Source organism: Delphinapterus leucas, chromosome 1 (assembly GCF_059928025.1).
Source record: "Delphinapterus leucas isolate spDelLeu-1000000601 "Yukka" chromosome 1, BTC_Dleu_Yukka2, whole genome shotgun sequence".
Taxonomy (NCBI): Eukaryota; Metazoa; Chordata; class Mammalia; order Artiodactyla; family Monodontidae; genus Delphinapterus; species Delphinapterus leucas.
Window position 1 is genome coordinate 141,096,680 of NC_143129.1, and position 25,634 is coordinate 141,122,313.

The following is a 25,634-nucleotide window of genomic DNA, read 5'->3' on the forward strand; positions in this document are numbered from 1 at the left end:
AAAGGATCTTGCTGTGATTTATGTCATAGAGTGTTCTGCCTATGTTTTCCTCTAAGAGTTTGATTGTTTCTGGCCTTACATTTAGAACTTTAATCCATTTTGAGCTTATTTTTGTGTATGGTGTTAGGGAGTGTTCTAATCTCATACTTTTACATGTACCTGTTCAGCTTTCCCAGCACCACTTATTGAAGAGGCTGTCTTTTCTCCACTGTATATTCTTGCCTCCTTTATCAAAGATAAGGTGACCATATGTGCGTGGGTTTATCTCTGGGCTTTCTATCCTGTTCCATTGATCTATATTTCTGTTTTTGTGCTAGTATCATACTGTCTTGATCACTGTAGCTTTGTAGTAGAGTCTGAAGTCAGGGAGCCTGATTCCTCCAGCTCCGTGTTTCTTTCTCAAGATTGCTTTGGCTGTTCTGGGTCTTTTGTGTTTCCATACAAATTGTGAAATTTTGTGTGCTAGTTCTGTGAAGAATGCCAGTGGTAGTTTGATAGGGATTGCATTGAATGTGTAGATTGCTTTGGGTAGTAGAGTCATTTTCACAATGTTGATTCTTCCAATCCAAGAACATCGTATATCTCTCCATGTATTTGTATCATCTTTAATTTCTTTCATCAGTGTCTTATAATTTTCTGCATACAGGTCTTTTGTCTCCTTAGGTAGGTTTATTCCTAGATATTTTATTCTTTTTGTTGCAATGGTAAATGAGAGCGTTTTCTTAATTTCATTTTCAGATTTTTTTATCATTAGTGTATAGGAATGCCAGAGATTTCTGTGCATTAATTTTGTATCGTGCTACTTTACCAAATTCATTGATTAGCTCTAGTAGTTTTCTGGTAGCATCTTTGGGATTCTCTATGTATAGTATCATGTCATCTGCAAACAGTGACAGCTTTACTTCTTCTTTTCTGATTTGGATTCCTTTTATTTCTTTTTCTTCTCTGATATCTGTGGCTGAAACTTCCAAAACTATGTTGAATAAGAGTGGTGAGAGTGGGCAACCTTGTCTTGTTCCTGATCTGAGTGGAAATGGTTTCAGTTTTTCACCATTGAGGACCATGTTGGCTGTGGATTTGTCATATATGGCCCACCTACTTTCTGCAGGGTTTTTATCATAAATAGGTGTTGAATTTTGTCGAAAGGTTTCTCTGTATCTATTGAGATGATCATAGGGTTTTTCTCCTTCAATTTGTTAATATGGTGTATCACGTTGATTGATTTGCATATATTGAAGAATCCTTGTATTCCTGGAATAAACCCCACTTGATCATAGTGTATGATCCTTTTAATGTGCTGTTGGATTCTGTTTGCAAGTATTTTGTTGAGGATTTTCGCATCTATGTTCATCAGTGATATTGGCCTGTAGTTTTCTTTCTTTGTGACATCTTTGTCTGGTTTTGGTATCAGGGTGATGGTGGCCTTGTAGAATGAGCTTGGGAGCGAGTGTTCCTCCCTCTGCTATATTTTGGAAGAGTTTGAGAAGTATAGGTGTTAACTCTTCTCTAAATGTTTGATAGAATTCGCCTGTGAAGCCATCTGGTCCTGGGCTTTTGTTTGTTGGAAGATTTTTAATCACAGTCTCAATTTCAGTGCTTGTGATTGCTCTGTTCATATTTTCTATTTCTTCCTGATTCAGTCTTGGCAGGTTGTGCATTTCTAAGAATTCGATCATTTCTTCCAGGTTGTCCATTTTTATTGGCATAGAGTTGCTTGTAGTAATCTCTCATGATTTTTTGTACTTCTGCAGTGAAAGTTGTCACTTCTCCTTTTTCATTTCTAATTCTATTGATTTGAGTCTTCTCCCTTTTTTTCTTGATGAGTCTGGCTAATGGATTGTCAATTTTGTTTATCTTCTCAAAGAACCAGCTTTTAGTTTGATTGATCTTTGCTATCGTTTCCTTCATTTCTTTTTCATTTATTTCTGATCTGATCTTTATGATTTCTTTCCTTCTGCTAACTTTGGTGGTGTTTTTGGTCTTCTTTCTCTAATTGCTTTAGGTGCAATGTTAGGTTGTTTATTTGAGATATTTCCTGTTTCTTAAGGTAGGATTGTATTGCTATAAACTTCCCTCTCAGAACTGCTTTTGCTGCATCCCATAGGTTTTGGTCATCGTGTCTCCATTTTCATTTGTTTCTAGGTATTTTTTGATTTCCTCTTTGATTTCTACAGTGATCACTTCGTTACTAAGTAGTGTATGGTTTAGCCTCCATGTGTTTGTATTTTTTACAGATCTTTTCCTGTAATTGATATCTAGTCTCAGAGCATTGTGGTCGGAAAACATACTTGATACAATTTCGATTTTCTTAAATTTACCAAGGCTTGATTTGTGACCCAAGATATGATCTATCCTGGAGAATGTTCCATGAGCACTTGAGAAAAATGTGTATTCTGTTGTTTTTGGATGGAATGTCCTATAAATATCAGTTAAGTCCATCTTGTTTAATGTATCACTTAAAGCTTGTGTTTCCTTATTTATTTTCATTTTGGATGATCTGTCCATTGGTGAAAGTGGGGTGTTAAAGTCCCCTACTATGAATGTGTTACTGCCGATTTCCCCTTTTATGGCTGTTAGTATTTGCCTTATGTATTGAGGTGTTCCTGTGTTGGGTGCATAAATATTTACAATTGTTATATCTTCTTCTTGGATTGATCCCTTGATCATTATGTAGTGTCCTTCTTTGTCTCTTGTAATAGTCTTTATTTTAAAGTCTATTTTGTCTGATATGAGAATTGCTACTCCAGCTTTCTTCTGATTTCCATTTGCATGGAATATCATTTTCCATCCCCTCAGTTTCAGTCTGTATGTGTCCCTAGGTCTGAAGTGGCTCTCTTGTAGACAGTATATACATGGGTCTTGTTTTTGTATCCCTTCAGTCAGTCTGTTTCTTTTGGTGGGAGCATTTAATCCATTTACATTTAAGGTAATTATCGATATGTATGTTCCTATTCCCATTTTCTTAATTGTTTTGGGTTTGTTATTGTAGGTCTTTTCCTTCTCTTGTGTTTCTTGCCTAGAGAAGTTCCTTTAGCATTTGTTTTAAAGCTGGTTTGGTGGTGCTGAACTCTCTCAGCTTTTGTTTGTCTGTAAGGGTTTTAATTTCTCCATCAAATCTGAATGAGATCCTTGCTGGGTAGAGTAATCTTGGGTGTAGGTTTTTCTCCTTCATCACTTTAAATTTGTCCTGCCAGTCCCTTCGGGCTTGCAGAGTTTCTGCTGAAAGATCAGCTGTTAACCTTATCGGGATTCCCTTGTGTGTTATTTCTTGTTTTTCCCTTGCTGCTTTTAGTATGTTTCCTTTGTATTTAATTTTTGATAGTTTGATTAATATGTGTCCTGGTGTGTTTCTCCTTGGATTTATCCTGTATGGGACTCTCTGTGCTTCCTGGACTTGAGTAACTATTTCCTTTCCCTTATTAGGGAAGTTTTCAACTGTAATCTCTTCAAATATTTTCTCAGTCCCTTTCTTTTTCTCTTCTTCTTCTGGGACCCCTATAACTTGAATGTTGGTGCATTTTATGTTGTCCCAGAGGTCTCTGAGACTGTCCTCAGTTCTTTTCATTCTTTTTTCTTTATTCTGCTCTGCAGTAGTTATTTCCACTATTTTATCTTCCAGGTCACTTATCCGCTCTTCTGCCTCAGTTGTTCTGCTATTGATCCCTTCTAGAGTATTTTTAATTTCATTTATTGTGTTGTTCATCATTGCTTGTTTCCTCTTTAGTTCTTCTAGGTCCTTGTTAAATGTTTCTTGCATTTTGTCTATTCTATTTCCAAGATTTTGGATCATCTTTACTATCATTATTCTGAATTCTTTTTCACGTAGACTGCCTATTTCCTCTTCATTTGTTAGGTCTGGTGGGTTTTTATCTTGCTCCTTCATCTGCTGTGTGTTTTTCTGTCTTCTCATTTTGGTTATGTTACTGTGTTTGGGGTCTCCTTTTTGCACGCTGCAGGTTTGTAGTTCCCATTGTTTTTGGTGTCTGTCCCCAGTGGCTAAAGTTGGTTCAGTGGGTTGTGTAGGCTTCCTGGTGGAGGGGACTAGTGCCTGTGTTCTGGTGGATGAGGCTGGATCTTGTCTTTCTGGTGGGCAGGTCCACGTCTGGTGGTGTGTTTTGTGGTGTCTGTGGCCTTATTATGATTTTAGGCAGCCTCTCTGCTAATGGGTGGGGTTGTGTTCCTGTCTTGCTAGTTGTTTGGCATAGGGTGTCCAGCACTGTAGCTTGCTGGTCGTTGAGTGAAGCTGGGTGTTGGTGTTGAGATGGAGATCTCTGGGAGATTTTCACCATTTGATATTATGTGCAGCTGGGAGGTCTCTTGTGGACCAGTGTCCTGAGGTTGACTCTCTCACCTCAGAAGCACAGAACTGACTCCTGGCTGCAGCATCAAGAGCCTTTCATCCACATGGCTCAGAAGAAAAGGGAGAAAAAGTAGAAAGAAAGAAAGGAAGGAAGGAAGGAAGGAAGAGAGAGATGGAGGGAGGGAGGGAGGGAGGGAGGAAGGAAGAGAGAAAGAAAGAAAGAGGAAGGAAGGAAGGAAGGAAGAAAAAGAAAGAGGAAGGAAGGAAGGAAGAAAGAAAGGAGGGAGGAAGGAAGGGAGAAAGGAAGAAAGAAAGAAAGAAGAAAGAAAAAAGAGGGAGGGAAGAAAGAAAAAGGAAGGAAGGAAGGAAGAAAGAGGATAAAATAAAATAAAGTAAGATAGAGTAAAGTTATTAAAATAAAAAATAATTATTAAGAAAAAAAATTTTTTTAAGAAAAAAGAAACAAAAAAAAATGGACGGACAGAACTCTAGGACAAATGGTGAAAGCAGAGCTCTACAGACAAAATCTCACACAGGAGCATACACATACACACTCACAAAAAGAGGAAAAGGGGAAAAAATAATATATCTTGCTCTCAAAGTCCACCTCACCTCCTCAATTTGGGATGATTTGTTGTCTATTCAGGTATTCCACTGATGCAGGGTACATCAAGTTGATTGCGGAGATTTAATCCGCTGCTCCTGAGGCTGCTGGGAGAGATTTCCCTTTCTCTTCTTTGTTCTCACAGCTCCCGGGGTTCAGCTTTGGATTTGGCCCCGCCTCTGGGTGTAGGTTGCCAGAGGGCGTCTGTTCTTCTCTCAGACAGAAGGGGGTTAAAGGAGCAGCTGATTCGGGGGCTCTGTCTCACTCAGGCCGGGGGTAGGGAGGGGTATGGATGCAGGGCGAGCCTGTGGCTGCAGAGGCCAGCATGACGTTGCACCAGCCTGAGGCACGCCGTGCGTTCTCCCGGGGAACTTGTCCCTGGATCACGGGACCCTGGCAGTGGTGGGCTGCACAGGCTCCCGGGAGGGAGCGGATAGTGGATAGTGACCTGCGCTCGCAAACAGGCTTCTTGGTGGCGGCAGCAGCGTCCTTAGCGTCTCATGCCCGTCTCTGGGGTCCGTGCTGATAGCCGTGGCTTGCACCCGTCTCTGGAGCTCCTTTAAGCAGCGCTCTTAATCCCCTCTCCTCGCACACCAGGAAACAAAGAGGGAAGAAAAAGTCTCTTGCCTCTTCGGCAGGTCCAGACTTTTCCCCGGACTCCCTCTCGGCTAGCCGTGGCGCACTAACCCCTTCAGGCTGTGTTCACGCCGCCAACCCCAGTCCTCTCCCTGCGCTCCGACCGAAGCCCGAGCCTCAGCTCCCAGCCCCGCCCGCCCCGACAGGTGAGCAGACAAGCCTCTCGGGCTGGTGAGTGCTGGTCGGCACCGATCCTCTGTGCGGGAATCTCTCCGCTTTGCCCCCAGCACCCCTGTTGCTGTGCTCTCCGCCGCGGCTCCGAAGCTTCCCCCTCCGCCACCCGCAGTCTTTGCCCGCGAAGGGGCTTCCTAGTGTGTGGAAACTTTTCCTCCTTCACAGCTCCCTCCCACTGGTGCAGGTCCCGTCCCTATCCTTTTGTCTCTGCTTATTCTTTTTTCTTTTGCCCTACCCAGGTACGTGGGGGGGTTTCTTGCCTTTTGGGAGGTCTGAGGTCTTCTGCCAGCGTTCAGTAGGTGTTCTGTAGGAGTTGTTCCACGTGTAGATGTATTTCTGGTGTATCTGTGGGGAGGCAGGTGATCTCCACGTCTTACTCTTCCGCCATCTTCCCCCTCTCCCCTAGTTGACTTTTCTTGATGGTGGAGCTTTACCCTTTTTAGTATCATACTTTTTAATTTTAAAAAAATTTGGTGAAAGTCTAAAACTCAAGGTGTATTTTTCATCATACTGATCATAATCTTTTCTTAGTGATTTAAGCTTATCATTAAACATACCAGTTAATGAGTTGTACAAAAATTTTGGGTCAACTGGGTCTTAATTCCAGTAGTGACACTGGAATTTGTTTTCTTAGGGAAAAAAAAATCCTTCATTATTAGTTTGCTTTCTGGTTATTTCTTTTAAGATAGAATAAAGCATGTGCCATGTGCTCTTCTTTTTCTCTTTTATTTTTGTGTAGAATTCATTAATGTATCAAGCTGAAGCAGCTTTCTCCCAACTAGTATTCCCTATCTTCTAAAAACCTTTTGATTTAACATCAGTCGGAATGTTTTCTGTGCTTTCCACATAGGTACAAAATGAATGTCAGACATCTTTAAGCCAGGCTATATGCTCCCTTCTGTCTCACTTGCATTAAATTTGCTGGTTGGTTATAAAAGCAGAATATTCTTTACCAATTTAAGAATTGGTTTTGGGCTTATTTGCTAAAGGATAACACAACAAATACAGATGTATTATAAAACTATCCTTAAATATGTCTTCAAATTCAGATGAACAAACATTGACTACCTATTATAGGAAAGATACAAAAGAAATAATACGTGGTCTTGATATTTGCGGATGCTAAGGTAAGTACAGGATGATTCTTAATATATTAAAGAATATGAATTACCTTAAGAAAAGTAGAAATACAGTGGTATACATTTTGAAGGAAGAATAGCCTGCATCTCATTTGGGATAAGAAATTACCATAAGGTGCATTAATTCATTTGTGAATATTTATTCGTGTTCATTGCTAATCTACCATCCTGTGTTCTGTTGCTGGGGAATGAGCAAGGAGCAAAACAGTCTCTGTTTTCTTGGAGCTAACTTTCTAGTTAGGTAATGCAAACAATAAACAAGCAAACAGACATACATACAGTATGTCAAGCAGCGATAAGCACATTGCAGAAAAACAAAGCAGGTTAAAGGTAGGAGAGAAGGCTGGGAAGCAGAGAATGTGTACTAGTCATTGTTCATTTGTCAAGGAAGACCTCACTAAGCAGAATCTGGAAAGAAGCAGGGGAGCAAGTCCTGCGGGTATGCGGAAGGAGAATCTTTTAGGCTGAGGAAGCAGCAAATCACAGGACCTGAAGTGAAAGTATGCTTGGTGTGTTCAGGGAATAGCAAGGAAGACATTGGGGCTGAATGTAGTAAGGGAGGGGAGAATGATTGAGGTGTACGGGGGCCAGGCGGTAAAGGGTCGTCTAAACCATTGTAAGAACTTGACTCTTATTTCAAGTGATATGGGAAGCTAAGAGAGGGTTTTGAGCAGAGGAGGGACTTGATCTGACTCAAGTGTTTTATAGTGATAGCTGGAGCTCCTGTGTGGGCTGTAGTGGGGCAAGGATGGAATCAGGAAGACTATTTAATAGGCTCTTGAAATAATCCTGGTAAGAGATTATGGAGGCAGAAGAGAGGGAGAGAAGTGGTCAGATTTTGGATTTATTTTGAAAGGAATGATGACAAGATTTGTTGATACTTTGAGCATACTTTGTGCCTTTTATGAACACTGGGGACAGCCAGACATACCTTCTTGAGACCTATCCTAAATATATTTCATTTATACTCTTAATTTGAAGAAAAAATATGTGAGAAAGAAACAGCAGTGAAATTTACTTGATATAATGTGTAGTAATTATTTGTCTTAAAAGACAACATAGGACTGGGACAATACATGTTTCATTAGTAACTGGTTTGTATTGAAGAGCACTGACTCTGAGAGTCTTCTCAGTGCCATCCAACACCCAGGGACCTCATACTACCCTGGGAGGCTTAACCTATCTCTAAAGCCACAATAACCACATGGTTTTCTCTTAGAATTTCCTTTCTTTTTTATTTTTGCTTAGTGAAATTCTAAAAATATATGGTTCGCTTAAAATGGATAATAAGTTCTACCCAACTTTTATCTGATGCCTGTCCTAAATTCCAGGTTTTCATTTCATTATCAGATAACTAAGGATCTTTAAAGAAGTAATAAATGTGCTTTGAAAAGTCTTTAAAATAATAACGAATTGATTAGTGAGTATGAAAAAAAATGGTTGGAGAAACTGATATGTTATTTGGAAGCCAATGGCAAAGAAAAAAACTGAGAGATATTTTTCTTCTAAAAATAAACTATGCTAGTTCAGAAACTTAATTTGAAAAACTCATATAATTTCTTGTATTTTCCCCCCAAGTGAAAGTAATAAAGCTCTACTACAATATTGGGAATAATTCAGTGGTTGAAGTGAAACTGACAGTTAAGGCGTGAGAATATTGTTAATTAGAACACATAGTCATAATTCAGAGATTGGAAGTCCCTACTATCATAGGTCTAATTTCTGTAATGGAAGAAAGTGATTCCTCAGGCAATATATAGAATTATGTGAGTCTGTATACTACTAAAGGCTTCCTATTTTGGGTTAGATTTTATTTAAGGTTTTTTCCTACTTAAGTGAGGACAGTGTTATATTCTACCTAAAGCTCATGTCCTTTGACATTCCTGACAGTATGCCTGAAGTAATGTATGCCTCTAAGGCAGTTGGGAATCTAGCACCATAGTACAGAGGTGTCTAGGCCAGAGATGAGGACTTCAGAGTCACCAAAAAAAGGTGATAGTTGAAGCAGTGAGAGCGAGTTCACTTAGGAAATAAGCAAAGAAAATAATCCTAGACAGTTAGCAGTATTAGGTGGATTCCACATTTAAGTGGTAAGAGGAAGACAGAGCCTTCCTCTGAGGAAGTAGATGAGGTCCATAGGAGGAGAAAAGATCAAGAAAATTAGGAAAGATTCTTTGGTCCTCTGAGAATACAAATCTTGGTAACTTTGATTTGTTTTTAATTTAACTTATTAAAGATTGCATATTTTTATTTTTTTAATGTTTTCCTTGAATATAATCACAGAAGTGTATTATTTCTTACCGTACCATATCAACATTTAAGATGTTTTAAATCTGTATTTTATGCATTCAACAAATATTTATTGATTACTTGTTATGTGCCAGATTGTAGGAATTGTAGGTTCAGTGACAAAATAGACAAAAAACCCTGCCTTAAGGAAGCTTATTCTGTAGTAAAGGGTGACAGACAATGAATAGAATAAACTAGTACTGTACAGAATAAATCACCAATATATTGTATGTTAGTCAGTAATAAGTGTTAGGGAGGAAAATAAAGGAGGAGGAATAGTGTATTATCTTGGGCTGCCATAACAAAATACCATAGACTGGGTAGCTTAAGCAACAGAAATTCATTTCTTCACAGGCTTGAAGGCTAGAAGTACAAGGTCAGGGCTCTGGCTTAAGCAACAGAAATTCACTTTTTCTCAATTCTGAGGGCTGGAAGTCCAATAATAAGGTTATGGCCGGTTCGGTTTCTGGTGAGGTCTCTCTTCCTGGCTTTCAGACAGCTAGCTGCCTTCTCCCTATGTCCCACTTGGTGGAGACAGTGATTGCAGTAGTGTCTTTTCTTTTTATAAGGGCACTATTCCATCATGAGGGCCACACCCTCATGACCTCATCTAAACATTACCTCCCAAAGGCCCCATCTCTATAAATACTATCACATTGGGAATTAGAGCTTCAACATATGAATTTGGGGAGGACACAGTACATTCCACAGAAGATAGGTAATGTGTGAGCAGAGGTGATCATGGTGCTGGAATAGCTGTTGGAAATGGGGTTGGGAAAAACAGAGCTGGAGGAATCAGGCTCCCTGACTTCAGACCATACTACAGAGCTACAGTGATCAAGACAGTATGATACCAGCACAAAAACAGAAATACAGATCAATGGAACAGGATAGAAAGCCCAGAGATAAACCCATGAACATATGGTCACCTTATCTTTGATAAAGGAAGCAAGAATACACAATGGAGAAAAGACAGCCTCTTCAATGAGTGTGACTGGGAAAACCGGACAGTGACATGTAAAAGAATGAAATTAGGACACTCCCTAACACCTTGCACAAGAATAAACTCAAAATGGATTAAAGACCTAAATGTAAGGCTAGACACTATAGAACTCTTAGAGGAAAACATAGGCAGAACACTCTGTGACATGAATCACAGCAAGATCCTTTTTGACCCACCTCCTAGAGAAATGGAAATAAAAACAAAAATAAACAAATGGGACCTAATGAAACTTAAAAGCTTTCACACAGCAAAGGAAACCATAAACAAGACAAAAAGGCAACCCTCAGAATGGGAGAAAATATTTGCAAATGAAGCAACTGACAAAGGATTAATCTCCAAAATTTACAAGCAGTTCATGCAGCTCAATATCCAAAAAACAAACAACCCAATCCAAAAATGGGCAGAAGACCTAAACAGACATTTCTCCAAGGAAGATACACAGATTGCCAACAAACACATGAAAGGATGCTCAACATCACTAATCATTAGAGAAATGCAAATCAAAACCACAATGAGGTATCACCTCACACCGGTCAGAATGGCCATCATCAAAAAATCTACAAACAAATGCTGGAGAGGGTGTGGAGAAAAGCGAATCCTCCTGCACTGTTGGTAGGAATGTAAATTAATACAGCCACTATGGAGAACAGTATGGAGGTTCCTTAAAAGACTAAAAATAGAACTGCCGTACGACCCAGCAATCCCACTGCTGGGCATATACCCTGAGAAAACCATAATTCAAAAAGAGTCATGTACCACAATGTTCATTGCAGCTCTATTTACAATAACTAGGACATGGAAGCAACCTAGGTGTCCATCGACAGATGAATGGATAAAGAAGATGTGGTACATATATGCAGTAGAATATTACTCAGCCATAAAAAGAAACGAAATTGAGTTATTTGTAGTGAGGTGGATGGACCTAGAGACTGTCATACAGAGTGAAGTAAGTCAGAAAGAGAAAAACAAATACCGTATGCTAACACATATATATGGAATCTAAAAGAAAAAAAAGGTTCTGAAGAACATAGGGGCAGGACAGGAATAAAAACGCAGACGTGTCTTTATTCCCGTCTTACCCCTAGGTTCTTCATGACCTTTTTTTTTTTTTCAGCTCGGTGCTTTGTGATCACCTAGAGGGGTGGGATAGGGAGGGTGGGAGGGAGGGAGACGCAAGAGGGAAGAGATATGGGAACATATGTATATATATATATAACTGATTCACTTTGTTATAAAGCAGAAACCAGCAAACCATTGTAAAGCAATTATACTGCAATAAAGATGTTAAAAAACAGGAAAAAAAAACAAAGAACGCAGACATAGAGAATGGACTTGAGGACATGGGGAGTGGGAAGGGTAAGCTGGGACGAAGTGAGAGAGTGGCAGGGACATATATACACTACCAAATGTAAAGTAGATAGCTAGTGGGAAGCGGCTGCATAGCACAGGGAGATCAGCTAGGTGGTTTGTGACCACCTGGAGGGGTTGGATAGGGAGTGTGGGAGGGAGATGCAGAGGGAGGAGATATGGGGATATATGTATAGCTGATTCACCTTGTTATACAGCAGAAACTAACACACCATTGTAAAGCAATTATACTCCAATAAAGATGTTAAAAAAAGAAAAAAAGAATTGGGGTTGGGTCAGAGGAGGTTTCACTGGGAAGATGGTATTTGAATGAAGACTTGAAATAAGTGAGAGAGTGAGCCATGTACCTTCCCAGGAGGAAGAACCTTGCAGGCAGAGGGAATAGTAAGTACAAGTCCCTGAGGCAGTAGTGAGCCTGGTATTTGACGACCAGCGAGGAAATCAGTGTAATTGGATGGGGTAAGCAAGGGAAGGTGGAGGGTGCAAGGCTCTACATCCTCGCAAAAAAAAAAGACTGGCTTTTGTCAGAGATGGAACACCACTGGAGGGTTTTGAGCTGAGGACTAGAGGAGTAACAGGATCTGAATTATGTTTGAAAAGAATGTGATCTACGGCTCCTGCAAAGCAGTACAATCATATAATTTTGGAATATTTTAGTATAGTATATTGTTCAGAAAATAGACTAGTTCCTTTATTGTTTTGTTTCTAAATCAAGAAAACGCCCCCAAATTAGAAAAAAAAATGCCCTTTTTTTTTTTAAATGTGAATTCTGAGATAAAGCATGTGTAAATGCCTAGTTAAATATAATCCTGTGATCCGCTAGCATTTAAAAAGGATAAAAATAGGGTTATAGTAATAATATTATTTGTAGTTAATAATATGATATGTTATAATTTTATTTACTTGAAATAATCAGTTAAATTTAGGAAACACATGTTCCACATATTCGGTTACCATAACAACTTGGGAGAAAAACTGAAGAACAGATGTTATATCAACCTGTTGAGGTTTAATAGTATGACAGTTTTGAAATTATAGTTACAATGTTCAGATTTTAAATTTATATATATATATATATATACCATACGTTGTCCTCGAAAGACCTTATTTAATTTTCCTTCTGTAAGTATCACTATACAATATGAATAGGTGTGAATAAGAGAAACTGTATGATAACCCAGGGTAGAAATTTACTTGAAAGAGTTATTTTACAACTGAAAGCATTTATACTGAATTTTGTATTATTTCTTCTCTCACCAACTAACTCTATGCCATCCTTTCCTTGGTGAGGGGGAAGGGGATGGGGAATAACAGAATATGTAGGAAAAACGATTAATTTGGACTTACTAGTTGTCTGGGGTTATGTTATTGTAGTCATAATTTTGAATAGGATTTATTTTTTAACGTTCTTAGAACTTGCAATGTCAGCTTTATTTGTAAACTATTTTTTAAATCTTGAGTTTCAACGTTACTACATTTAATATTTAGACATGAGAATCAGTGGCAGACTACAAACGCATTCATTTTAATCTCATTTTATTTCAAATTCTTTAAACTTTCAGGAAGCTGGGGATTTTAACTCATGTGTAAATCATTCTTACACATTTATAATTGGACAAAGTAAATGCATAAATCATTAATATTATACATCTCATAAGTGGAAAATATGAGTGTGTTTAACATTGAAGTGAAATGTCGTTGTTGGCCAATGTACACAAACATACACTGTTCACCTTGCAGAATTTCATTTTGTCTGACAAGAAGAGTGTTGAGGAAAAGGCAAATATCATAGCAGCTACTGTAATTGAATTGGCCTCTGAATCATATAAAGCCAGGAAGCCTGACAGTAACATTGTCTAAAACCTTAAAAAAATATTATGATGCATGTGATGTGTATCTACTTGAGGCTGAAATGAATGGGCTATTAGAAAAAACTTGCTTTTATAGGGAAAGGGGAGAAAAGTAATGATATTTTTAGAAAAATATGTTTAAAATTTGAGGTGATTTTTTTTCCTTGAAACATCTTGGTTTCTATTTTCAAAGGAAGCTTTTAATCTAATTATGAGGCTTCTTTGGCTTTAATTTTTTTTCCTGTCTTTTTTGAACTTAATTATTATAGTTTATATTTTTATGCATAAATAATTGCTGTTTTACTTGATATATAGTAAATAGAAGAATCCTGATATGTACCAGCAGTTGTTTTATAAATATTTCTGTTATTACTGGGAATAAATACAGCCATTTCTTAATACCTGATTCTCATATGTTAAGAGTGGTTGATCATAAAATTTTATTTGAAAGCTTTTCCATATTATTTTATCATTCCAGAGGATAATTGACCCGTGTCAAGGTGGCCTTAATTTTTAATTTTTTGTATCTATTCAAAGTTTTAGTTATTTATACTTAATTAGACCACTTAAAAAATTAGTCAGACTCCATTTCCATTGCAGTTTATGAAAGGAAATGAGTTAGAGGAGAAAAAAAAATTTTTCAGGTAAAATCATGACTTACACAAATATAAAATGAACCACATCTGAGATTTTATTTAACTTATTATTAATGAGGGAGCCAGTAATATCTTACAACTAGTTCAGATGACTGTACAAGTAGGTGCAAAACTGATGCATGCATAAGGCAATAATCAGTTGCATTTCACCAGACATAGTTCGTTTCCTTTTCTGTGGACAAGTATCATTTACATAGTTCATTTCCTTTTCTGTGGACAAGTATCATTTACATAGTTCATTTCCTTTTCTGTGGACAAGTATCATTTACATAGTTCATTTCCTTTTCTGTGGACAAGTATCATTTACATTGTTTTAAGTTTTCTACAACTTACAGAGTGGTAAAATCTCTCTAAAGCCATGAAAGGCTGGGATAATACCAAAGGATGCATTTGACAGGATACCAAATGATCTTCTAATGCCCGTTTCAAATTCTTTCACAGTTTTCTCTGTTTTTATTTCCTGTTGTCTTCCAGTAGCCTTTCAAGTTGATACCAAATCAAATCATCCTGTCAGACTAATAATAAACAGAAGTTTTGTTTTGTTATTTTTAAGTAGCCACGTAGACATTATCCTTGTATTTTCTGTCTCTTAAAGTGGTAACCTACTATTCTCACTATTTTCTGTTAAATTTGTTTCTAGTGAGTTTTTGCATTGAGATTATTGATGCTAAAATTTCAGATCTTTTGAAAAGTATATGCTTAACCTTCAGAAATCAAGGGAAAGAGTTGGAGATTGAGAGGGTGTAAAGAGACTGCTTTCATTTTTCAGAAGAAACATTTAAACCTCTCATGAGCCATTTAGAACTGAAGATGTAGATGTAAAATCAAGAATGAAGTTATAGAAATGCAAAAATGACAGAGGAAAAGGGAAGCTACAGAGGAAAAAGTTTTGTTCTAAAGAAAAATTTTTTAGTTTACCTTTTGATAATAAAAATTTAAAAACATATGTAAAGATAGAGAATAATTTGAATAATTTAATAAACCCCCGTTTTTCACTTACATTCAGTAGTAGCAACCTTTTTATACACTTGCTTCATCTGCCTCTTCTCTTATTTCTTTCCCCAGAAGTATTTTAATGCAAATCCTAGACATGAGGGCTTTCCCTTCTAATTACTTCAGTATGTATTTTAGAAAGTAGTATCATTTTCTTTCATAATCATACCATTATCATAGCTAAGAAAATCAAGTAATTCTCCTCAACACAGTTAAGTATCCTGTGCATATTCAAATTTCTCTGTCTCAAGATACAGTTTTCTGATTGTTTTGTTCAAATCATAATCCATCAGTATCCATACACAGCATCTGGTTGCTGTGTCCCTTAAGTCTGACTTTAGAACAGTGCCCCTCCCCTCTGTTTTGTTTGTTTCTAAACATGTTGACGTGTTGAATAGATCTAGTCCCACATTGTAGATTTATCTGATTGCTTCTTTGTGATTTTGACCAACTTGTTTCTCTGTATACCTGTAAGTGAAAGTTACGTTTTTGGCAAGAATATTTTATAGGTTGTGCAACTGTGCTTCATATTGCTTCACATCAGGATTCTCTTAATCTGGCTGCTCCATGTTTAGTGATGTCACGTCTGATCAGGGGCGTTGGATGGTGATGGCCTTAACGCCTCCTTTGGAAATGTGGTTCTCCCCCTTATGACCAACAAGTGATTGTGGAGTGGTGATTTGGCGCTCTGCAAAAGATCCAATTCTTTAGCAACCTGAGAAGTGTTTTGATTAAGGTAATATCATCCTCCTCTGTCTCTAAAGGCTTAGCTAAATGTGTGTCTTCAGGAGGAATTAGAACAGTGAAGAAGGAGCTCAGACCAGCCAAGTCAACTCCAAAGGAGTAAAAGATGTTGCAGCCACATTTTTCTCCTACTCAAGAGTAGATTTAAGATGTAGGTAAGGGCTTCCCTGGTGGCGCAGTGGTTGAGGGTCCGCCTGCCGATGCAGGGGACACGGGTTCGTGCCCCGGTCCGGGAAGATCCCACATGCCGCGGAGCGGCTGGGCTCGTGGGCCATGGCCGCTGAGCGTGCGCGTCCAGAGCCTGTGCTCCGCAACGGGAGAGGCCACAGCGGTGAGAGGCCTGCGTGCCGCAAAAAAAAAAAAAAAAAAGATGTAGGTACGACAGATTTTTTAAAAAAATCAGAATGATGATGAGTGCATAAGAGTTGGCAAGAAAGGAAAGTTGACCATAGGTAATTGTATTTAAAAGACTAGGTAGTGTGTGAGTGTCCTTAACTAATACCACCACAAAGACCCTCGTCTAAACTAAATCCAACAATAACGACCAAAAAGCAAAGCCCCTGAAATGCCCATTTTCCCCCAGTAAGATAAGCTTCCAAGAGTAGAAAAATCTTAAAAACAAAACCAAATCTCAAATCTCAGTCTAATTTAAAAATGTTACTTCATTGGAGAGGACAGCCTAGGTGATGAAAACTACAGAAGCAGCACCACGTGAAGCTGGCATGATAAGGCTGACTTAACTACATTGAAAGTGACAGAAGAAGAATGACTTTACAAATGTAAGATACATCCATTTCAAAAAATTGCTAAACTTGTGAATACAGCAGAGAAGCTTGTAAAACTTTCATTGGAGGTTGTAAAGAGAAGAATTGATGCTCCAGAGCAAAGACTCATTGATGCTTGGAGATAGAGGAACATAGCACAACCAAATTAAAACATCCAAAGCTAAAAAGTGTCTAAACAATGGAAGCATATTGAAGACACAAGGAAATCCAAACTGCATTAACAGTGGTAAGGATTCATTCATGTCTTTATTTCTTTGACTTTGGTTTCTATATCCATATTTTGATTTAGATAACATTTCTAAAGATAGGTTTTTGGAAGAATCCCAGAGCATCATGCATGAGAAGCCTGATATGAACATCCCTATATAGTTAATTTATCAAGTGTTTAATCGTCATTGCAAAGATAGGCTCTTAAAGATGCCAAGGTATAAAGAGAAAATTTAAAAACAATAGTAAGAATGACTTTGGATCTTACCTTTCAGACTTTGGAGAACTGTAAGGGCTTAAGGGGGAAAGAAACAAAACCAACCAACCAAACAGAAACCAGCGGAGCTAATACACTTTGCTATGGTATCTAGCCAAACCAACTTTTCTTTCTTTTAAGGTGGAAGATCCCTTAATAAATGAAACACATAAAACAATCTGTCAGTGAAGTGCTCAGTAGCAGTAGTGCTCTTTACAGAATCCACTGACTCTCGAGAATTAGATAAAATATATAGTTTCGTTTGTTTATATATGATTGTGATTATAGCTTGCACCCTGCTGTTCTTAGAAAACCACAGATCATGTAAAGGAATTAACAAAGAAATGAGTTGAATAGGACAAAAATAAGATTTAACCAACATTAGAGACTAAATGCTTAGAAATAGATGTATATTTTCTTCTTAAATGTGCATAAATCTTTTATAGCAATATTGGTCATACAACTTTTTTGGACAAAAAATATGTGTATGTAATATAAAAAGTGTTACGGTTCAAATTGACAGAACACAGTACATTAAAGTTAGCATAACAAAAAATAAAAGATGGGTGAAAGTTAAAATAAAATTGTGTATAAGGCAAGAGAGAAATCCATAAACAATAAGAGCAGTGATATAGTTATGTTTTCATGGGTTGCTGTCAAACTGATTTGTAAAGGAAATTTTATCAATTTAAATGTCTATATGAATAAGACAGAAGAAGAGAAAAGAAAGAGAGTAATGTGTCCCAGATAGGGAAAATACCATTAATAAAATTAAGCAGAAATAAGCAAAATTACAATAGTTGTTTCTTTGGAAAATTTAGTCAAAGTGAGAATCATTGGTTAGTTAGACAAAGAATGAAATGTAAATATGATCAGGAGAGGAGCTACAATAATTAACACACAGGAGAACCAAAAATATTTCGAAGAATGTTATTTTTAGTTGGATATTAGTTAATGGGCCAGGTCAAAATCAGAAATAAAGTGTGTGCATGCATGAGTGTGTGTGTGTTTGTGAGTATTGCCAAAATGGATGTAGCTAGAAGTAGAAATTATAACTAGAATGAACCTCCTCAAATTAAATTTTGAGGAAAGTGGTAAGGTGTAATTAAATCAAATAAATAAAAACAACTGTATTAGAAACCCAAAGAGTCATAACAGATAAGTAGAGAAAAGGACACCTAGCCCTGATGGGGATTAACTTTGGAGAATTTTTTTAAAAGTTCAAAGAACAAATATTCGGTGAATAATTAATTCTAGCTTCAAAATATAGAAAGGGGCATTGTTAATTATTTGATGAGCAAAATGTTAATCATTTTGTGAGTAAAAAGATTTTGTTTTGACAATTTGATAAGAACAACACCTTTAAAAGAATTTATGGACTGGTGTCATTAACCAGCCAACGATACAATACTGCTTAACAATAATGATTTACAGTGAGCAAGTAAACTATCCCCAGATGCACGGATAGCATAATAAAAGAAGCTGTTAACACAGAGGAGGAAATTTAGGACTCATCTTTAATTTCTCTCTTCCCTTCCTCTCTGTATCTTGCCAACTAGAAAATTTTGTCGACAGCCTCCACAAGGCATTAGGGATGTATTCCCTTCTCCATCAGCATTGCTACTGCCCTAGTAAAAGTCACCATCATCTCTTCCCTAGGTTAACTGCAGCCATCTCCTATTTTAATCTTCTTGTTCCACTTTTCACCTCAACCCCTAACAACGTATTTTCAATACAGTAGCCAGAATGCTCTTTTTAATGTCATTTCCATGCTTTCAGTGGTTTCTCATTTAACTTTGAATAAAAATCCAAACTCCTTACTTGGTCTTTAAATCATGTAATTTGGCCACTGCCTGCCTCTCCAGCTTTTTCACGTGCCACTCTCCCCAGGTTTTCCTTGATTCCAGCTATTTCACGTGGAGCCTCTTTCCTCCTTACAACCCCTCTACTTGCCGATTTCTCAGCCTGGAACATTCTTCCCTCAGCTCTTTACACAAATGTTATGTGCCTAGGGAGGCTTTTCCTGATCCCCCAATCTCCAGTAGCCTCTCTTCCATGCAGTCATTCTATAACGCAGTTTACTGTTTAATTTCTTTGTGTACGTAACTAAAGTTCCCTTGTTTACTTATTATCTGTCTCCTCCCCCAGAATGTAAGGCCCCTTTTCACTGCTATATCCGTGGTGCCTGAGACCATTTCTGAGATACTTAGCGAATATTTGTTAAATTATTGCATGATGGTAATAATAGGAAAGGTAAGTAATAAAATATTGTGTTAAAAACAGAAAAATTGGGCAATGCAGTTGAATAACAGTTACATTCTTTCAGAAGTTTAGCATGCAGCAGATTAATAGTCCATGATGGGAGAAGAATGCTTATAGGAAGTAGTGAAAAAATAGCAGTGGTCTAAGGAGTTTGGGGTTTTAATCTGACCCACTCACCTAACTTTGAGGTAGCTACCTAATCTAACATTCAGCTTTCTTCATCTGTAATATTAGGATAGCCATAAGTCCTGGATGTTTTATGTATGTACTTGTATGTTTGTGGGGTAAGGTCCTGCCTCCTTCCCTCCCTCCCTCCCTTATAAGACACTTTAATGATAAGTATTCAACACTGAGCCCAAGATTTCAAAAGTGGTTCATATCATAATACCAATTTAGATAACAGGTTAAATGCCTGGCACAGTGCAAGGTACATAGAAAATGAACAGTAAACGTTAGTTCCTTTTACTCCTAGTTGGAATCTTTAGGCTGGCTAATCCCATAATCCCATATTTAACTCTAGATCTTACATGGGATTCTTTTTTTTTTTTAATTAATTTATTTGTATGTTTATTTTTGGCTGTGTTGGGTCTTCGTTTCTGTGCGAGGGCTTTCTCTAGTTGCGGCAAGCGGGGGCCACTCTTCATCGCAGTGCGCGGGCCTCTCACTATTGTGGCCTCTCTTGTTGCGGAGCACAGGCTCCAGCTGCGCAGGCTCAGTAGTTGTGGCTCACGGGCCCAGTTGCTCTGCAGCATGTGGGATCTTCCCAGACCAGGGCTCGAACCTATGTCCCCTGCATTGGCAGGCAGATTATCAACCACTGCGCTGCCAGGGAAGCCCTACATGGGATTCTTAGAACTGTATATTCTTATTATGAGAGTGTGTTCCTGTTTTCTCTTAGACTGTAAACTCTTAAGAGTGTTTTTCTTATGACATTTATCATAACCATTTATTCATAGCTTGTGTTCTATAAATGGTTGTTTAAAATTCAGCCTGCATTTATTAAGTACCTATTATGTGCAGTGCATGAAGTTAAACACAGAAAACGAAGGAAATAGAAAGGCATATTCTAGCTGTAGAGTGGGAAAACTTTGCTTACTTTAAAAGAGATGAAGGCATATTTACTAAGATTTGAATTTATAAAAAATAAAAGATGTTGACACGGCAAAATGTAATAAAATTAATGTGGAAACGAAAGTGAGAAAATAATATTTTACCAACATATGCAATAAAATCTTACTATGCAAAGCAGGTGAAGATTTGATGGAAATATGTATGGTCTGTAACAGGATTCTGCTTGATGGGTAGAGGAGAAAAACAGTTCACAGATGAATAGATAGTAACAGAAAACCTTTATAAAGGTTTATAGTTTGTATAGCTTGTATAGTTTATAAAGTATGTATAGTTTTTCTAGCAATTAAGGAAATGTAGCTCAGACATCTCCAAAGTGCATTTTATTCAGTAAAAGATTTACTCAAGAAACATATAATGTGGTGCAAAAAAAACCAAAAAAACAAAAAACCCCATTAGTACATGTAATGCAAAAGTATTAAAAACAACAAAAGTGTGTTCTAATCCCTTTTTTCTAAGCCTTTTTATCAGTACTTCCATGCCAGCTTTTTAAAAAACAGACTTTATTTTTAAGAGCAATTTTAGATTCATAGCAAAATTGAGTGGAAGGTAGAGATTTCCCATATACCTCTTGCTTCCATATGGAAACAGGCTCCCCCCACTATCAAAATCCTGCACCAGAGTGCTACATTTGTTACACTAGTTGAACCTATATTGCCCCATTATTATGACTCAAAGTCCATAGTTTTCGTTAGGGTTCACTCTTAGTGTTGTACATTCGATGGGTTTTGACAAATGTATAATGACATGTGTTTATCATTATAGTACCACATAGGGTAGTTTCATTGCCCTAAAAATGCTCTCTGCTCTGCCTTTTCCGCCCTGTCTTCCCGCCAGCCCCTGACAACCATGGATCTTTTTAGTGTCTCCATAGTTTTGCCTCTTCCAGAATGTCATGTATGTAACTAGGGTCATACACTATGTAGCCTTTGCAGATTAGCTTTTGTTTTTTCACTTAAAAACATACATTTAAGGTTCTTCCATGTCTTTTTATGGCTTGATAAGAGCCATAAAAGTAGCCAACACTATTTCTTATTAGTGCTGAATAATATTTCATTGTCTGCTTGCATCACAGGTATGCAGTAACCTACTAAAGGACATCCTGGTTGCTTCCAATTTTGGCAATTACAAGTGAATAAACAAACGCTAAGCAGTTTTTTGTTTCCTGCCAGTCACTTAACCTCTCTAGGGCTCAATTTCTTCTCCGTAAAATTTAACTGATGATTTCTAAGGATTCTGAGGTTTGAAATTATGTGGTTATCTAGATAGAAATCATAAAAATCTTACGTTCTGTTGATTATGAATAACTCAGGTATGTATGTACGCGGATGACATTATAAGGTGGTGAAGCCTTTCTGGTGAAAGCAGTCTGGTCCTATATAACAAAAATTTTACTCTATTCTTACTCTTTGATTAGATCATTCTATTTTAGGGAGCCTCCCTCAAGTAAACCCAAATGGAGGTTAGAAAAATAACATCTTTTTTTTAAACAAAGGTTTTCACAGCAGGGTAATTTATAAAACCCACATAAAACAAAACTATGGAAACAATTCAAATGCCCAGTCGTGGGGAAACGCAAAGTAAATTGCATGAGGGCAGGGATCATGACTTCGTTCTGATCAGTGTGTACCTATCACCTTACTCAGTGTGACGTTCTAAATATTTGTTGAACGTGAAAGTCCTGAATAAAATAATTTAAGGGAAAGAGAAGAGCTTTTACTGAATATAAAAGGTTGTAGGATATGGCACTCTTCTCTTTGTTTGCTGCTTTGCATCTCTCATTGCTAAATTCAGCTGTGCCAGCTACTACCTGCTGAACTCCACACCTGGCCCTTTACTGATACCACTGAAGGCCTTAGGCATGTGATGTAGCAGCCGTGACAGGTTGGCTTCTCACTTGGAAAAGAACATCAACATGGTTGTAAAGGAGTTAAAGCAAGAGTAAACTGTGCGTCCCAGTTTTGACAAGACAATCTCAGTTTATGCCTGATGTCTCAGTGTAAATCTTATTTTAATAGCATTTCCTTTCACTCCCAAAGGTATCCTTGTTTGGACAGTAGGTCACCATTTAGCTGAGGGCCTGAATTTCTTTTTACTTTAGTGCTATAGTTGGGAAACATTTCTTCCTTTTTTCAGTTCAATTTACTTTAACTAACATTTATTTAACACTCAATACATATTAAATCTACTGTATTGTGAGATACAAAGAAACTTCAGACAAGGCCCCTATCACCAAAGAATTTCACTTTAATGCTTTTTCCTCTTCAGTTTATTTTGGTAACTTATAGCCTCATTCAGGGTCAAAGGTCTCCTAGACCCAAGCTCTTGCCCTGGCCTCGACCATTTAAAAAGACCCTTTTCTGGCTTGCCTCTATTTGCATGCCCCCCTCTCCCATGGGAGCTAAGGGAGTAGTCTGTTTTAAGAACCTGTGCCCTCACCACATGGCACTCTGGTATTTGGGATAGTGGAATTCCTTGCCCAAACACTTTGGAGCCCGCTTTCAGGGCCTGCATGGACCTCTTCCTTTGGACGCACGCACACAAGGTCCCTCACTGTGCCAGGTAGGCCAGGCGTGGGAGGAGAAGGGAGTGGACAGCAGGCCAGTGGCAGCAGCTGGGGTAGGCTCCCTGCAACCTTACATGTGAAATTAAAGAATTCTAATTTTGCACTTGGCTGTCCGAGTCATTTTTTTTAAAAAGGTACAGCTACTTTTTTTTTTAATATTAATTAATTTCTGGCTGCATTGCGTCTTAGTTGCAGCACACGGGATCTTTTGTTGTGGTGCGCGGGCTTCTCTCTAGGTGGGGCATGGGCTCTGTAGTTGCGGTGCGCGGGCTTAGTTGACCCTGCGGCATGTGGGATTTTAGTTCCCCAACCAGGGATTGAACCCGCGTCCCCTGCATTGGAACGTGGATTCTCAACCACTGGACCACCAGGAACGTCCCCGTCAGAGTCATTTTGATTGTCTGTTCCTCAAAGTAGAATAGAACATTTTTTTATGTAGTCATTTTAGATGTTTAAATATATGGTATCTGAGCCTCCATTTGCATTCTGGCCATGGACCCCACACATATCAGGAGCAGGCCCACTCAGAGGAAAACCTAAAATCCGCAGCGTGACCTGTGAGATCCCGCAGTCTGCTCCTGCCTCCTTCCCGCCTCTGCTGCGGCTGCCCTGGCTTCCTCCACAGCACTCCAGCCATGCTCCCTTCTCAGGTTCTGGCACTCACTGCTGCTTCTTGGAATTCTCTTCTTCTAGGTACCCATGCGACCTCTTCCCTCAGGTCCTTGTCCTTTAGGTCTTCTCCCCACTGCTCCAAGTCATTATTTCATCAGTGAGACCTTACATTTTTAAAACTTTCCTACTCCCCAAGCACTGACTCTCCCCTCCCCTGCTTTTCCTCCCTTAACATGCATCACTATCAAACATTTAGAAGTAGTAAAAACCTAAACTAGCTTTTCCCCTTAAACATCTTTCTTTTAAAACCCCTTGGGTATTAAGACTTTTTTCCCTTAAAAAAATTGCTATTTTAGTTTTCATGTCTTAAAGTCATTCATGTACCCGCTTTGAAGAAGCACATAGTTCTCTAAGGCTAGTACTTAAAGCGGCAGTCTCCCGATCCTGCCTTCAGTTTCAAGGGTAACCATTTGCAACTCTGTTAAATGATTCTTCTGGTATTTCCCACCTTATCTGTATAACGTGCTTATATGGCTACTTCCTAACTTTTCGGTTTTAGGTATTATCTATTTCTTTTCCCCCATAGAGGATGAGAATTAAGTTCTCCCTTACCACTGTCACACCCTGTGCACACGCACACATGTATCCAGCTCTCCCCCTTCCCAGTATGGTTAAGTTGTGATTTTGGTTAGATAAAGATGCAGTTTTTTAAAACTGTAAACACTAATCACAGCTGAGCCATGTCGTATACTGTGCTTGCTTTTCCCTGCATCATTTTATTTTTCCTGGAGTTAAAAGTTGTCATGATTTTGATTTGCTTACTTTTCTAGATTATTAGCATCATTTCCACCCCAGACTGTCCCAGTCATGTATATCTTCTTTCAGTATGTTCACATCTATTTTCTGTTGTTTTCTCTCTCTTGAAAAAAATCTCTCTGCGTCTTCAGATATTCTCTAATCTGAATAATGTTCTCAGGATTGGCTCGAGTTTGACAAATCATAGAGATACTTCCAAGAAGGCTTATTTATCCCCAGTAGGACAGTGGGCAGTCATTGCAAATACAGTTGTTTTTTGCAGATATGTTATTATATAAACAAATCATGTAGATATAACTATTTACTATGAATTTATATATGGTTCTCTTTCATATGTTGTAATTAAGATACCTTTTATTGCAAAAATACAGAATGTATTCTTATATTTCATTGTTTTACATAGAGCATATTAGGAATTACTGGAATAACCTTAATTAATTTATATATGTGTGTATATTCTGTGTTGTATCCTTTCTTTATAGGCACTCAAAATTAGAGAGATCTGTAATTGCCCACCACTTTCTGGACCAGACCCTCGATTACTGTTCAAACTCAGCATGAAGAATTTTCTTGAAGAAGCAGAGAAAGAAGACCTAAATATCACTGTTAAACCGAAAATGGATACTCTCCCCATTCAAAACGAGAAGCAAATAGCACTAACGTGTATAGTTGAGAAAAGAACTGGCAGTTGAATTAAAATTTATGAGACACCAGGTATATGAAGAATGCAGTAATCCTTATCATTTTCATGTTACTTTTTAAAAAATATTGTTTGAAATGAAAAAAAAGGATACTCAGGGTCAAATCATGTATATTACAGGTATTATCTAAATTCTTATACTAGGTATTTATTTTTCATAAAATATTGATATATGTTAATCTATTTTAAAATGTCTTCAATGAGGAAACTGTCACAGAATAAATTTATATTACACATTTTACTCTGTTGTATACTTTTTTTTTTTTTTTTTTTTGCCGTACGCGGGCCTCTCACTGTTGTGGCCTCTCCCGTTGCAGAGCAGAGGCTCCGGACGCGCAAGCTCAGCGGCCATGGCTCACGGGCCCAGCTGCTCCGCGGCATGTGGGATCCTCCCAGACCAGGGCACGAACCCGTGTCCCCTGCATCGGCAGGTGGACTGTCAACCACTGCGCCACCAGGGAAGCCCTCTGTTGTATACTTTTGATTTGGAGGGCAGAACTCTAGTGGATGAAGAATCAGAATATCGGAATGTGCGGTAATTGTTAC

At 38.1% G+C, this 25,634-nt stretch overlaps 1 protein-coding gene across 2 annotated transcripts in view; it reads left to right on the forward strand.

Annotated features, from left to right (window-relative positions):
- The window catches only part of OMA1 (OMA1 zinc metallopeptidase), a 67,282-nt gene extending 41,906 nt beyond the window's left edge, over positions 1–25,376 (forward strand). For both annotated transcript variants that reach the window (XM_022575796.2, XM_022575798.2), the window contains one exon: positions 24,871–25,376. In XM_022575796.2, coding sequence (XP_022431504.1) covers positions 24,871–25,080 — 210 coding nt within the window. In that variant the 3' untranslated portion in view covers positions 25,081–25,376. The remainder of the gene's footprint in view (positions 1–24,870) is intronic.
- The last annotated feature ends 258 nt before the right edge of the window (positions 25,377–25,634 follow it).